The sequence below is a fragment of the Doryrhamphus excisus genome, linkage group LG22 (genome assembly GCF_037039965.1).
Source record: "Doryrhamphus excisus strain RoL-2023G ecotype Guam linkage group LG22, RoL_Dexc_Guam_v1.1, whole genome shotgun sequence".
Taxonomy (NCBI): domain Eukaryota; kingdom Metazoa; phylum Chordata; class Actinopteri; order Syngnathiformes; family Syngnathidae; genus Doryrhamphus; species Doryrhamphus excisus.
Window position 1 is genome coordinate 10,136,332 of NC_136378.1, and position 15,840 is coordinate 10,152,171.

At 40.3% G+C, this 15,840-nt stretch overlaps 1 protein-coding gene and 1 long non-coding RNA gene across 4 annotated transcripts; both read right to left on the reverse strand.

The window, feature by feature from the left end:
* Positions 1-8,715: 8,715 nt before the first annotated feature.
* LOC131110663 (uncharacterized) lies at positions 8,716-10,446 on the reverse strand. Of its 2 annotated transcripts, none has more exons than XR_013625279.1 (3): positions 10,193-10,446; positions 9,301-9,386; positions 8,716-9,043 (listed from the first exon to the last, which is right to left on the reverse strand). It is a non-coding gene; the product is annotated as an uncharacterized LOC131110663 (long non-coding RNA). The 2 variants fall into 2 exon arrangements; XR_013625278.1 differs by having other exon boundaries at positions 10,179-10,446.
* A 122-nt stretch (positions 10,447-10,568) lies between these two features.
* On the reverse strand, positions 10,569-15,534 carry LOC131110398 (sialic acid-binding Ig-like lectin 16). 2 transcript variants are annotated; one of them, XM_058063479.2, is made up of 10 exons: positions 15,459-15,534; positions 14,535-14,583; positions 14,085-14,432; positions 13,797-14,012; positions 13,187-13,465; positions 12,831-13,082; positions 12,573-12,651; positions 11,376-11,406; positions 10,891-11,171; positions 10,569-10,817 (listed from the first exon to the last, which is right to left on the reverse strand). In XM_058063479.2, the coding sequence occupies exons 1-10, from the start codon at positions 15,480-15,482 to the stop codon at positions 10,760-10,762; spliced, it is 1,617 nt and encodes a 538-aa protein (XP_057919462.2). In that variant the 5' UTR covers positions 15,483-15,534; the 3' UTR covers positions 10,569-10,759. The 2 variants fall into 2 exon arrangements, with proteins under 2 accessions (XP_057919462.2, XP_057919463.2); XM_058063480.2 differs by lacking the exon at positions 15,459-15,534 and adding an exon at positions 14,653-14,813.
* Positions 15,535-15,840: the final 306 nt, after the last annotated feature.

Sequence of the window (15,840 nt, forward strand, 5' to 3'; positions counted from 1 at the left end):
GCCTACAACTGGCTTTGTTTCCTTTCATTCATTACAGAAGTTTTTCATGCTTAAAGGACTGACAAAAGATGAGTTATGACTTTTATGTGCCTCAGTAACTTTAGGACTTAGGATGCACTTGTCACAAAAAAACTTTGTGTCCTAATATATTCAGGTATCAAGGTCGCTGAAGTGTGAAGGGAAAACATGACAAGCAAGTGACATGAAACGTGCATTCCTTCCCCAAATCTGCCACAGCAAGTCTGATCGTCTTGGCCTGATAAATTCGTCCAAAGTTCATTGTTGATTTGTTGTCAGCTTTTGCTATGCTAATCCTAGTCGGAGGTAGGCAATTTAAATTCATGGGTGGCAACAGAGTAGTGTTAGCGTCTATATATATACATTTTCTATACCGCTTATCCTCATTAGGGTCGCACAATTATATGCTGGAGCCTATCCCAGCTGACTTCAGTGAGAGGTGGGGTACACCCTGGACTGGTCGCCATCCAATCATTCATTCATTCATTTTCTACCGCTTTTTCCTCACGAGGGTCGCGGGGGTGCTGGAGCCTATCCCAGCTGTCTTCGGGCGAGAGGCGGGGTACACCCTGGACGGTCGCCAGCCAATCACAGGGCACATATAGACAAACAACCATTCACACTCACATTCATACCTATGGACAATTTGGAGTCGCCAATTAACCTAGCATGTTTTTGGAATGTGGGAGGAAACCTGAGTACCCGGAGAAAACCCACGCATGCACTGGGAGAACATGCAAACTTCACACAGAGATGGCAGAGGGTGGAATCGAACCCTAGTCCTCCTAGCTGTGAGGTCTGCGCGCTAACCACTCGTCCACCGTGCCGCCCGCCATCCAATCACAAGGCACATATTGACAAACAGATTTTTTCATTTAATTATGTATGTCATCTTACCGTATTGGAGTTCTTTTTAGACATATAACTGGCGTTAGAGTCGCGGGATATGTTGGTGCATATCATAATGTAATTACGATAAGTTATGAATAATCATAAATCATTAGAATAAAAGCACAGCGAGTCTTCATCCATGGAGTTGGTATGATTGCACATGCTCACAGCACCCTAGACTGTCCTTGCCTTTGTAAAACCTCCCCAAGAGCATCGCCAGAAGGGAATGACAATTAATCTGAGTGATATCATGCCAAGCGATAGCTGAGGTGTTGACAAGGCAGCGCTTTCACCTGCTCCGGAGCCTGACCCAGAATCCTTACAACGTCACCGACACAGAGATTCCCTCATCCGTTTGCTATTGGTTCATTGTTTATTTTCCTCTCCCAGGGGAGCACAGAGCTTCTCAAAGCGACGCTGTCGTTTTGGCTTGGCCCGTTGAAGAAGTGATGCTAGACACGGTGACTTCACATGATGCTAACGACCCGCCCTGGGGAAATGATTTACTGAGACAGGGCGAGAGAACGGAAGGAGCAAGGAGAGAGAAACGAACGTCTTATGTAAGAATCAAACAATGCCATCTTTGAGAAGAAAAAAGTGAGAGGATGCTCTTTAAATATAACGTAACCCAAGCATCAGCAAGGTCGGCCTGCTGTCACATCTATCTTGACGTGTCAACTGTTGTCACTTGCTCCCTACTAATAGACAGGCACAGCTGGCCATGCGAGCGGCTTGCTAATGTACTTAATGATTTCCTTATCACTCTCACACTGCAGGCGCATCCTCGGGGGAATTGAATGCAATCAAACTATTTACAATATCTGTATGACTGCCAATAAAATATGTATTATTCACAACTGGCAGATCATAATTGAACTGGAGTCTAATCCATTTTTAATACCTATAATTGAGTGGAGTGAAGCAAAGTGCGTCAGACATGAATACACTTAATAGGAAAAATACATCCGGGTAACCATAGGGAATTGTGATCACACATACAACCCTTCAAAATAAAACGTGTTTTGAACTTTAGTGTTTGTCCTTATCAAGTAGCGAGCAACTCTTGCTAGCTTAGTCTTCACTTTGCCGATGACACCACTTTCTTCCTCTACCACCCTTACTCTGTTTACTGTTTGCGCTGCAGCCCACTGGCAGTGCCGTGTCGCCATTCGTCACTCTGGCTCCAGTGGAGAGGACAGTGCCTGTGACCCCACCACTGGGAAAGGAGCTGGGAACGAGGGCAAAAAAGGGACCAGAGTGGAAAATGACGACAGAAAAGGGAGATGACGAAAGGGGGATGCTTCATTCTGGAATAAGGTGCTGATGAAACTAAAATGGATTTCATTGGACATAACATGGGGCGATATGCATGCATGTTGTATTTTCCTGGTACAGATAAATGAATAGATATCTGTTTCTCTAGTATTTCAAATCAGGAGGAAGGCAGGGGGCCATGAAAACATTAAAACAATATTGGCCAAATTTTGAAAGTATTTGTGTTCCTTGGATATTTCTTTAAAATAAAGTATAATCAGCATGAATAGCAACGGGAACCGTAGGAAGGCTTGATGACTCAGGATAACAACCTTGACCTTTTTATTTATTCCCATATGAAAGTGCAAACTCCTGGAGTGTGTCGCCTTTCATTAAATCAGCATTCACGTGTGCACTGTTTGTGCTGAACCTTTTAAGCCCATGATTACACTAACAACATGATGGAACTAGATGTAGGGTTACATGTACTGATTTAGGAATACAAATCATTTAGTACATTTTTCTGATGGTGTCTACCACAAAAAATGATCTGTTAAAAAGGTGTACTAATAATGACAATAAAGGGTTTTTTGTTGAGAAAATGAGGTACTCTGCGACCAAGTGGTAGCACACAGGCCTCACAGCTAGGAAACCCAAGTTCAATTCCACCCTCGGTCATCTCTGTGAGGAGTTTGCATGTTCTCCCCGGGTTTTCTCCGGGTACTCCGGTTTCCTCCCACATTCCAAAAACATGCTAGGTTAATTGGCGAGTGTGAGTGTGAATGGTTGTTTGTCAATATGTGCCCTGTGATTGGCTGGCGACCGGACCCTCGTGAGGATAAGCGGTAGAAAATGAATGAATGAAAATGTGATACTAAATGGAGAAAAAAACGACTGTTGCATTTTTTCCACCAAAGAAAAGGAAAGTCATCATCATGGAAGTGAAAATGAACTTTATAAAAGTCAACCAAAAGCTTAATGAATACTAGCAGGGTTGTGGGTTCCATGTGCTGTTACGAGGAGATCTGGGAGGAGACGAGAAAATTATCCTGGGACAATAGTTCAAGAAAGTAGGACAACCACTGGTATAGCAAGGAGTTGTCTTTGTTTTACTGTGAATCCAATTATTATATTTCTTTATTACTGTATTTTCTATGTCCTAAAGTGTGAGGGTTTTCCTGCACTACTGTTTATCTTGTAGAACGGCTTTGTTTGTGTAAAGTTCTGGACTTTCCTGTACTATGACTACTTTTTCTTTTCTTAACAGTCAGACGTATTTTAGAGGCTGCGCTGCGTTTATGTAAAAAGTGGAACAAGAGACATGTGAGAAGCTGAACAAACATCCCCAGCAGAGAGATGAGGGAAGGAGAAACACATTGCAGGCAGGTTATAAAAATATAAGAAAAACAACTCAATTTAATTATTTTTCATGAAGCCCAGAAGATGCAGAAACTCAACTTTGTTAGGTTTAGAAATATGGTTTCTGGTTTAGTTTAATTTGGTGATGGTGTAGTAGTTCCTGCGTGTTGATTATCAAATGTAAAATATAAAGACATACACTCAACTTTTCATTATTTTTTTATATTAAAAGTAGCAACGTTGTAACCTCTTGGTATAGGTCTCTGTAGTTGATTCAGAAAACAACCTTGTTTTTATTAAGGGCATGTTTTTTTCTTGGAAGCCTGTGTACTTTGTATTCATTGGCTCAGCCCAGCACCATCATCATATCTCCAGGTTGCTTTCCAGCTCTGTCATGCATGAAATTGTGAACTGTAGCGTCAGTACTCTGGTGTGCTGACAAAGAGGATCTTATTATTGTGAAAAACTACTAAAAAGGTAAATAATGCGTGCTGTGCAATGAACAAAGGGCTATATTATCCCTAAAGAGGAATCAGAGACTATTTGGGTGACGTTGCAGCCAAATGATATTTGAGGCCGTGAATCACTGCAGGTATACGGATGAGCAGAGGGAAAGACATGATAAGAGAAGATGTTCCGGATAACACAAGGAGAGGGAGACAGCAGCGTCCCCAGATGGGCCAGGAATAGAAACACCTCAAACATTCATTGTTACAGGAGGATGGTGCTGAAGGCGGGCATTTGTGCCGCTTTTTTCACTTCCATAGGAGGGTCAAAGAAAGTCAACATTATTTGGTCTATTTTTGGGAGAATATACATCAAAAGAGTATAAGAAGGCACTTTTAACCCTCTGAAAGTTTGGTTGGGCCCGCACAAGGAGATAGACATAGGGCAAGATGATGATGATGAATGTGTGGTAGGTTACACCCACCTTCCGAACCAGAAGTGTTGTTTAAGCAACTTCAAAATATGCGATTATGCAACAAATTATAATTATATTGTATTGTTAATAATTATATGTTTGCAATCTTGTCTTTAAACAAGCAACAGGCCTTGTCACATGATATTGTGTCCAACATGTGTATATGAGTAAATATTTCACGATGTTTGTTTCCTCTTATGTGCTTAGACTGGCACCTGTCGTGTGGTCTCTACAGGGCTGCTGCTAATGCTAAAACACAACAAGAGCAAAAAAAAAAACAGCCAGCAACCATCTGTCCTCTGCACTCATCCAGCAACAACATGACAGGAAACGGAACAGTAAACTAACCCGTGTAGCTGCTGCGAGCCATCTTGAGGGCACGCTGTGCAATGTAATACGATTCTCCGCCTGTTGCCTCACCACACAGAAATCAAAGGTCGAGGTCGATGAGAGAAAAGTGTCCCCAGGCCTGCTCATCATCATCATTGCTAGACTGGTGGATGCTTGAACCTTTCACGCACAGGACAAACCTGTTATGTTGCATTTTTAAACAGTGAGAGGATGCATGGAGATCATAACATGAGGTTCAACTTACATTTATTATGTTAAATGCTATTGTTCGTGCTATATTTTTAGAAAGTTACAATGCTAGACGTCACTCACCACCAGGCAGTTGGTAACACAGTCATTGCTTCTTTCTCCGCTTTTGTTCTATAAAAAAAAATACACACAAACATGTTTCTGTGGGTTGCTGGGTGACAAGTGACAGTACGATAAATTCATAAATATACATGGCTTTTGAAAGCAATTCAATTCTATGCTGAGCCAGAAATCGACCCATTGGCAAATGTTGGATTTCATGCCAGTTTTGGGTCAAGCTGGGCCACCCGCTGCGGGCGCACAATCTTTCACACCCCACCTGATGAAAAGTGATATGTGGTAGATGTCTGAAAATGGGTCCCAAAATAGCATTCATTGACAGAGGGCGCTATTGAGAAGGAGTCACCAAAATGCAGGCCGGGAGCCATTTGCAGCCATTGGCTTGTTTTTTATTGGCCCACGACACACTGAAAAGATAAAGTTAAACTAAAGAAAACGAAAAATAGAACAAACAAAAAAGCAAACAAATAATTTAACAAAAAACAACGCTTGAATGTAACAGAATTTATGCTTTCATTTATCACAGCAGGTCTTCCAGGTCCTGAAACAGCCAACACAGCCCCCAGACCATCACACTACCACCACCATATTTCACTGTTGGTATGTTCTTTTTCTGAAATGCGCCATTACTTTAACCTAGGATGTAAAAAGTTAAACTTTTGTGTCCTAGGGGGAAAAACTACATGGAGCATTCTTGAATTACATCCTGAATGTCCATATCGGTCTTGAAGTGCTAGTGGGCACTCACCACCACCTCCAAACATCCCACATCCTCCAAAAGGTCCTGAGTCACTTTATCACATTTTCAAAAGGATCCAATGTAGACATTTCAGCTGGAGCAAAAACTAATTTTAATATCTACGCAGAGTGTATTGCAGTTAAGGCTGACAAATATTAGCACATCAGTCTCCCCTTATAACCTTTTTACATAAACATTTAAAGGGGTGGGGGATAAGGAGAGGAGGGAGGAGCGGAAGTGGAGATGAATGCAATGTTAATCCTCTTTAATTGTCCCATCTGGAAGTCTGCTCCTCTGCTTAGCCCACCTCCTGTTTATCAATAATCAATTCATGACCAAAGAGTGCGTCGTCGAATTTGTGTGTTTCACCAAAACATTAATGTCTGCCGGCACGATTATGTGAAATGTGCATAGAAAATAAAATAATGCGGTATCCAGAATTCTGGTCTCCTTGGTAGTATTTTCTTACAGTGACAGCCTCGAGAGGGGAGGCGGTGAAAAACAAAGAATGGGGCAGAAAGGGGAAAAAAAAGTGTTAGATGTTTCAAACCATGGAAGAAATCAATGTTTTTTATTTCCCTGATGTTTTCTTTTCCTTGTTGGGTGCCTGATTTTCCAGTAGAGAAAAAAACAACAACCTACAGCCGGAACACCAGTGGAAACTTTTTAGACAACCTCAAAGCAACAACATTTAAGCATGTCCTTATGTTTAAATGGGTCATGTCTGGCCAAACGGGGCTCGAGGTCTTTTCTTTCAAACCATTTGAAAGAAGTCAACAAAGGAAGGAAACTGCTCGAGGTGGCATTTGGGAGATGTGTCTGTCTCTCTCTCTGTGTGTGTATGAGCATGTGTGTTCAACACACAAGGATCAAGTTCCCCCCAGTGACAACTCTAGACACTTAATTAAAGCAAAAGTACTGTATGTAACTGAACCTTAACACTTAAAAATCATCTGAAAGGCACACTGGCTTGCCATAAGGAAAATAGGTGTCCAAAATGCCACCGTCTGTCATAATCTGGTGGTGGAGGCGGGGTACACCCTGGACTGGTCGCCAGCCAATCACAGGGCACATATAGACAAACAACCATTCACACTCACATTCATACCTATGGACAATTTGGAGTCGCCAATTAACCTAGCATGTTTTTGGAATGTGGGAGGAAACCAGAGTCCCTCAGAGAACATGCAAACTCCACACAGAGATGGCCGAGGGTGGAATTGAACTCGGGTCTCCTGCATGCTAACCACTTGTCCACTGTGCAGCCAATACGTACGGTACATAAAATAAAATGTAAAAAACTATATGAAGAAAAGTCAGCGGACAGCCATGAGAGTAGACTGTGTTTTCACGCTACGTCCTACAAAGGTTGAAAGTAAACTGACCAATGAGGCACAGAGGATGGATTGTCTGGAGCAGCAACACCTGTTCTAAGCTTTGAAGAACAGATAAAAGCATGCTCTTGCTCCATCACCTTTCTTTTCATCGTGCCTCAGAATACAGGCCCGCTCTCCAGAAGTGACTGTCCGATTTGTTTTCCTATTGTGATATGAAGCGTGTAGGCTACTTGTCTCAGCTTCAGTGTGCAGAGATGCTGAAATGCTCCCTTTGAATCTCACTTTTGCTTAATTGGCTGGAACAGGACAGGCAAGGATAGCACAAACATTTGCTTTAAATGCAACAGGACTGCTTTGTTTCACAAAAAAAAAAAGATCACATGCATCATGGAATGAGCGCCTGATACAAGCAAACAAAGAAGCTGTGTGCTTATTAAAGAACATCACATACAAGAGCAAGAGCACAGCCGTACAGCACACTACACTACCATCTTTTATTCACTGGGACACTCATGACGAATTAAACACACGTTATCTAAGTGCCTGTAAGTAAGTCAGCATGTAAAGCTCCATCTAGGATGATACGTTTGCTGTGGTGTTCTGAAAAGTATTTGACTTGCATAGAATGAATGCATTAACGTCTGATCAGTCAGTACTCAAGTCCTTGCTTGAAATTAGGGGGAGAGATTGATGGGAGGCTGCGACATCTAGTGGAACTATTACGAATTGCATGAATTTCCCTGGGCTCCTTTTTTAAAAACGTTTTAAAATTTGACCCCCTTCACAGTGCCTATAGATATCATGGTGGCCTCACAGCCCAGAGGTCGAGGGTTTGAATCTTACACTCTGTGTGGCATTTACATGTTATCTCTGAAGATATAGGCGATATGATTTATTCTTGATTTGTTTATTTTTTCTTATTTTGTGTAAAAAAATTAAGATATTTGAGAACAGTGGAATGTTTTATTAGAGCTTTTCTATTGGAAAACCGGAACCAAAGCACTGAAAAAGTGGAGGGTATAGCAAAAGTAAAAGCATTGAAGACACTTTTTTTTATTCTGTTTTTAATAAATTTGTTTTTTTTTTAAAAACTTGGTGTGAAGTGCCAATTATGTTTTTGCTGTGTACTGATATCAGTAATGAGAGACTTCCTCCTGGGTCTGTCTCTCACTGGGGGACCAAATGAATGCTGCTTTCCCATACTGGACTTTCGGTCAAATAGAAAAAACAACAGAAAAGGAAAGAAGGAAATAACTTTGTAGTTAGAGCCTAACAAAATCATGCTGAAAGATGAGTGCTAATTCTACTATTTCTACATGCAGACACAAATAGAGTTTCTCAAGCAAGAACCAAATAAGAGGTTTATTCTTTATCTCGCTGTATTGTTCATGTTTCATGTAATGTGCCCATGTGGTTTCCACTGACTGCCGCTACATTGAAAAGCATTACTGTATATGACATTTTCAGTATGTCATAAAATTCAGTACACATTTCTGCATATATTTTATGTCAAAACCATTGTTAACAAAACACGATGTTAAACGGTATTAACTGGGTGCAATTAGCCAATTCCAAAACATACAGAGATCCAACTCCCTTTCTGTAAGTGAAAAATGCTAAAGTCCATACAGTACTCACAGTAGAAACAAAACCAAAGCAAATGTATAGCCAAAGACTATTTAAATAAGTACAACAAAAACAATAAACACGTTTCCCATCAAATGAAACTCTTAACAGTGAGCTAACTGTGAATGGAAATCTGATGCTGCATCAGGCGGTCTCTTTGAGGGAGGCCAGACGCTCCCTGATGAGTTTGTTTTCCTCCGCCATCTTAGAGATGGTCCTGAGAACAGAAAGTCTTGCCTGTCCAAGAAAAAATAACACTAAGAAGTGCTGCATATTCATAAATAATGATCCTGGAGACTGATTCTGTGATTGTTACCGCTAATGAATCATTGTGATGAAGCAACACAGTACATCAATGACAACATAGATGGCATTGAGATCATTGATTAACCACATGCTGTGTCTGTATCTGTATTTAATGTCATATAACGTCTCAGAGCTTTAAAAGACGCAGGTCAACAATACAGTTTTATGCTCTCTGAAGAGGGACTTACCTTCTCTTTCTCATTGGAGACTTTGCTTTGTTGTCTTTTGGAGAAAAAGAAAGGGTCTTCAACAGGGTCACAAACCATTTCAGGAACTGCCAAAAGAAAAGTTTAATGTTATTTTGGGACACACAGAATAATATGATGTACTTGATTGAAACAACTGAGTTGAGTTGTGCTGCAGCTGAAGTACAAAGTCAGTAACCCTTATTAATATTATAGTGATGATTATTACTATTATTATTATTATGTTACGTCATTATTGTACAAATTGTGATATAAATGGTAAACGACATTAGCAATCAAGTCTGGTGCGTGTTATTAATGACACCTAGTGGCCAGTGTCTTGAATTGCCGGAATATTTATTTCAGTATTTCAGTTCATTTAGCACATGTTTATGCTTGAAAATTAAATAAGACACAGAGGTATTCAAAATGAGACACAGTCTGTGTTTAGCTACAGTTCAATAATACTACAAAAAAGGTGCAAGTGCGTTTGAGATAAGATTAAATTGTGTGGAACCAGTTGACAACATTGTCAACGATGAAATCTTTTCCAATAAAGTTAAAAACAGAAGAAACCATTGAAAACAACATATTTTGTGTGTTTGATAAGACATGTTTGCAGTGTCAAAATATAGTTTGAATGCAGAAAGACACTAAACCAGAGTGCTTCACAATTTTATAGAACATATTGTTGCAAAACATGGCTAGCCTTCAGTTCGCTGGCTATGCTAGCTCGTGTACGTAGATACACAAGCTAGCACTCTTTTCTTGCTATCCAAATATGAAATATGTTTATATTGGCTTTACCTTTTGGCAGGGTGAACATGCACATATTAGGTTCCTTTCTGCTCATATCATTGGCCACAGACGGTTTGACTAACTTTGGGAATTTTACTTTTAGTAGCCCGGACATTTTGTCACTTCTCGTCTTCTTTTTCACGGACACGTCATTGCCGTATTTACTCTGTTCCTCTTGTGCTCCATGTCTTTGAATTGAAACATTTTTTTGGCACAGCACTGCTAAATTCACTTTCTTATTCGACATCATGACGCTATGAATATTGTTCCAGCAGTAAAAAGTAGAAATGGTAATTTCCTCTTTTCTTTTCCAGCAGGTGGCGGAAGCAAGCTCATTGGTGACGTCACCAAAACCAGACACTCACTAGATATGACTAATATTTTTTTAAGCAGCATTTCTCAATGTTAACAGTGTTTATTTGTATTTATTATGAGCGAACAAGAGAAACTGCACAGTCAAAAATTGTGTGGTTTGGGATTTATTGTACAGTATAGTATTATTGATGCAAAAAAAACATTCTTGGGAATTCTTACAGAAATACTGCATAAGTAAATATTCTATTTTCGAGTCATTAATGCACAGGATCACAAAATGAGTCTCACAAACACTTAAATATCATGTGAAGAAAGTCACATAATGCTGCTGCTGCTAAAACTGTATCATTCATCTGGAATTAGCCACAACGGAATATATTGTTGTGTCATTCTCCCCCATTTTGAACCTGTGGATGAAATCAGAAAAATTAATATTAATCCAACAGCACTAACTAATTACTGTTTTTATAGCAAACTGACCTGGATTCTCGAGGGTTTTTGGCTTGGATGGTGACTGTAGAGTAAGTAACCTCATCATGTTTATCAATAGAATTGGAGAAGCGGCCATTACGTGCTTGTTGTGAGCGATGGCGCCGTGTTTTCACATGCCCATACTGGTGCATGACATTAGCATGTTGTTGCTTGGAGTATCTGCGTGGTGGAGGTTGAGGAGACGGTGTTGATATGTTGACGTTGGCATAAATACTGTTGGACTGATCTTCAGCATCTGCATGTCTGACATATTGGGAATGTAACGGCACCTGATTGAGGGGTAAAGAGTAGTGAGGTGTTAGCTGATGTGCCACAAACATTTCAAATTTCAGTTTTTTATGATAATGATGTTGGCGTGCGAGTAACGACGTCAAGTCGGTTGCGAGCTCAGTATGCCTGCGGTCTGTAATTGTTTCCAAGTTTCGCCTTCTTGTGATTTTTCTTGAGTTGATGGATGGAAGAAGGATACTCACCCTTTTTTCATGCTCACGTCTGTGTTTGGTCCTAGCATGGAGATAAATGAATAAGACAATATGAGACAATGAGACATTTTTATATAAAGTATGCACGTTCTCACATGTTTTTTTATTACTGTATACATATATATATGACCACAAAATATATTAAACATGATGGCCACACTATTTGAGTGGAGATCGAGCTGCTTGGTAAACAAACTACGGTTTTGTTCTGTTTTAAATTAAGCAGAATTATATTATTTTTTTCTGTTAATTTTATCTTTATCTAAAAAATGAATGACTGACGTGTTACTCCAAAACATGTAATAAATTAAAGTCAGGTTTGCATCAAATACTACACAAATGGTTTCACACAAACAAAAGCAAAAAAAAAAACAAAACCCAAAACTGCTGTCTAACAGTGGTCTTTTTTATTATTATTTTTTTTTTTGTGTGTGTGTATCCTGTCCATCCATTGGGGCAGATAGTATTATTGATCTACATGCCCTGACATGCTAAATAGATTTGCTCTGCCAGTAAAGGTGTGAGCCACACCTTCCCTGTACTATGAAATTTAATTTACCGTTATTTTATGTTTTTGTTATGCAAATTTGGAGCGGCTGGACTAACAGTGGTCTTGGCCAATAGCACTCATCATAAATAAGTACAGTACAGTTAACCCATATGATCAGTATTGGTATCGGAGCATCCCAAACATTCTGTAAGCTTGTCACTTGTCACTTGCAACACAATATTTTGCAACACTTGAAAAATTCCTCACTGGGGAAGTCCAAAAATACCAACATTTGTCAGTAATAACGTTAAGACCAGTTGAAATATTGAAAAAATTGATATTTTGTACAGTTAGATTTTAAGGAGGTTCTAATTGGAGCGTCAACATGCAAAAAGAAGAAATGAGAGGGAGAGTATTTTTTGAGGTGAATGGCGCAGATACTCATTACTGTGTTATTTTTTTCAACATTTTATTTCTGTCTTAGGGGGATTTTATGTTTCATTGTACTATTGTCTTAAACTTGTGATCAAATGATAAACCGCCTACTTCCGTTTAATGTTTTTTTGCAATAAAATCCTGACTCACTCTCATTTCTTCATTTTGAAGTGCTACTTACAACAGTTGAAATTGTAAATTCCTGCAACTGGTCTTATCATTTTGATCAGGAGTGTATAATGCAGAGTCATACTCCCACCTACCACAGCAAAAGAAGAGCTATGACAAGGGTCCCCAAAAGACACACTCCAAATCCAGCAAGTATCAGTAGGGCCTGATGACCTGTGGAGATGCATAACAGAACACTTTGGCTAGATCATTTACATTTGGTTTGTCCCCTGGTATCTCTTCTATGCTCTGACATCGTGCAGGGAAACCACAAATCAACCAAAAAGAATAATTCCCTCTGTAGGCTCTGAATAATATTACGCCATTAATTTGTATCATTAACAGGAACTAACCAGAGTTATTTTCCTCCATTGCCAGCAGCACTTTTGTCGAGTTGGTGACCCCAAGAAGGTTCTTGACCTGGCAGAGGTAGATTCCAGTGTGGGATCCGTTCGTGGAGGGAAGAGACAGTACCTGTCCTGAGCCCACTTGGAGCAGGGAGCTGGGGCTGCTCCACTTATACCAGATGAAGCTGCGGTTTGCAGGGTTGGCTGCGCTGCTGCATGCTATGTTGACACTGCTACCCCCGGCAACACTTGGCAGATCTGGTGGAAACATTTCTTAGACTATATGAAAATCTCATTTACACTGCTTTGCCATTATTTTATGGACTGGCATGAGAAAACAAGTAGACCTTTGGGATACGTACACTGCACATCTAGGTTCACCTCAGGAGAGTTAACATATGTGTTGCCCCTCCTGCTGATATTATTGGAGGCCTGGCAGTGGTACAGTCCACTATGGCTGGGCTGAGGAAAAGAGATGGTGTAGCTCGGTCCAGAACTTATTAACTGTTTGTCCTTAAACAAGCTGTATCCACACTGTGGCACAGGTGGGTTGGCATCACTGCTGCAGCTGAGAGTCACTGCACTTCCGTTGAGGACGTGTCCTGCAGGCTTCATTGAGAACACAACATTGTTTGGAGCATCTGATTGGAAAAAGAAATCAGATTAGCCAATCACATAAAGGCAGATTAATGTTCAGACATCTGGTATTTTTTTGTTAGCACGCGTGACACCAATAGTATCAATACCAAGGGTAGTATCAGGATCAGAATGCATTTTGTGCTGTGCTGCTGCTTCTCTATGGAAGAACGGCAGTGACAAGCACCTTTTAGCTCATGCACTACTGACTCAGTCAGGATGCAACAGTTCTTAAAGGGTCTCTTCAATGACATTTCTATGTATTTTACTGTCTTCGCTTGCCTTTCCTGACTGCATGCCGCAAGATATCATAGTCACAGTATTAGCAGTACTTACATTGAACATTCAAAGCAACGGAGGCTGACTTCCGTCCAAGGACAGTGCAATGGTAGTTCCCAGAATTATTTTTTCTCGCCCAGAAGACCGGATTTGGTACCAGTTTCCCATCTCGGTACCACACTGTCTGGAGCTGTGTGGCACAACCCGTCTCACAGGACAGGGTGACCCGTTGGCCTTCAGTCACTGTGCTTGGCTCCAAAACAGCCGTCAATTCTGTTTTTTGATTCAAAACATTTGAATTAAAAGATATTCCATCACAAATAGCAGTCATATGTGTGTTTTTACCTTTCACTGATAAATAAAGTGGACGTTTGCTGGTCCAGCTGCTGAATGTGGTCACAAAACGAAAGAAGTAATATCCTTCATCGGAACGTTTTAAGTTATTGATCTTCAAACTGCAGTCTCCCCGGTAGGTGCCCACATATTCAAAGTGAACTTGGCTTGACGCCGATGTTGGCAAACTTGGCAGGGAATACAGGACCCACTGACCAGACCTCCGCTGACCTTTGAACCAGGCAGCTGAAGTGACAATATGACCAAAAGGGTAGTCATACTTGCACCCAATACGCAGTGTGGTCCCTTCCAAAGCACACTGATCCTTGAACATGACGCCCCAGTCTCCGCTCCATGCATCTTTGATCACAGAAAACGTGATTGTCAGCGTTAATAAACATTATTCAAGGCAATGTCAGGGTATTACAAGTCCAATTTAGAAGGTGTTTCCTTGCTCCTCACTTGAAATAAATAGCAAAACAATCCACCTCTCGTTCATCGTTGAAGCAACCTGAAACATGCCGAGACAGACAAGTTTATTAGGACATGATGGGAATGAATGTAAAGACACATTACTCACCCACAGCATGCATTAGAATGGGACATTTACTAGTGGGTGGAAAAAGCAGAAGTGGGAAAGTGGGTCCTCCCCGTTTCCGTTCCCTCAGTGTTACTGCAATCTGTTCATTTTTGTAGACATACAACACAGTGCATCACCTCATATTTGCAATTCAGCTTTTATGATTACATTATAACGCACGCGGACCACTTAAAATAAATATAAAATATAATACTGTCCCGGTATTTCCTTGGTATCGGATCAACTTGAAAATGTGATGTAGTGCCCTCCTCTACTATGTAGCACCCACACAAAATGCACACATTTCAAAGTGTTAAACACCCCCGTAAACTACAATGTAACTTTAACAAACTTCGTTTTTATACTTTGTTCGGCAGCTCTGATTGATTATTTGACTGGCCCAGTTTGCTAAGCAGTAGCATTATCTTAGCATCAGCTATGCTTCGCATGTTAGCTTGAACTCAATTCGCTTATGTTAGCATCAGCTACGCTTCCCATGTTAGCTTTAACTCAATTAGCCACCATCAGACTTATTACGTTAACTCTGACTGATTTCATTTATCTGTCTGGTTTCGTGTTTTGGTTCGTCAGCTTCTGTGGAAGCCGGTGGGTGGATGAACCCAACTTGATAGTTTCTGTGCCAGTTGTTTAGCATCTTATTCGACTTTGTGAATTAGTCAGCCTACAACGTGTTGTTTCCTAGCCTCAGCAGCTGTGTTAGCATATGCTAGGCTATGTAATTCATTAACGTAACATCAGTCTGACAGGATAAAACAGATTGATGTGTAACAAATATGATATCATACCTGTGTTGTTGGCTCGTGGTGCATTCAATAAAACTGGGAAATTGTAAAAAATCCCACCTCGGGCTAGGGAGACATTAGCGCGCTCTAATTAGTTTTATTTATGGGTTTTACCTAACAATACAACGGAAATTAATGTTTTGATATATCTGTGTATCCTCTCTGCATGACGTTATTTGATAAAAATGTTAAAAACTAAATAAATACCGGTGCAGATCACCTTTTATACTATTAGGTATGATTTGTTTGGCTGATTTTTGTTTATACTGTAGCATTCAAGGACCATCAAAGTGCTAAACCTCATCACTTTACATATCAATATGCGTCAATGATAATGTAAAGTATCCATTCTCTTTTTGGAAAACACAAATATGGTTGCACTAGT

What these genes read in the sequence shown, in the direction of transcription:
- LOC131110398 (XM_058063479.2), bottom strand. Translation starts at nt 15,482, where the DNA reads ATGCACCACGAGCCAACAACACAG. An exon ending in AATGGAGGAAAATAACTCTG is followed by an intron (nt 12,652 to 12,830) that starts GTTAGTTCCTGT and finishes GCATCTCCACAG; the next exon opens with GTCATCAGGCCCTACTGATA. An exon ending in AAAAACCCTCGAGAATCCAG is followed by an intron (nt 10,818 to 10,890) that starts GTCAGTTTGCTA and finishes TTTCATCCACAG; the next exon opens with GTTCAAAATGGGGGAGAATG.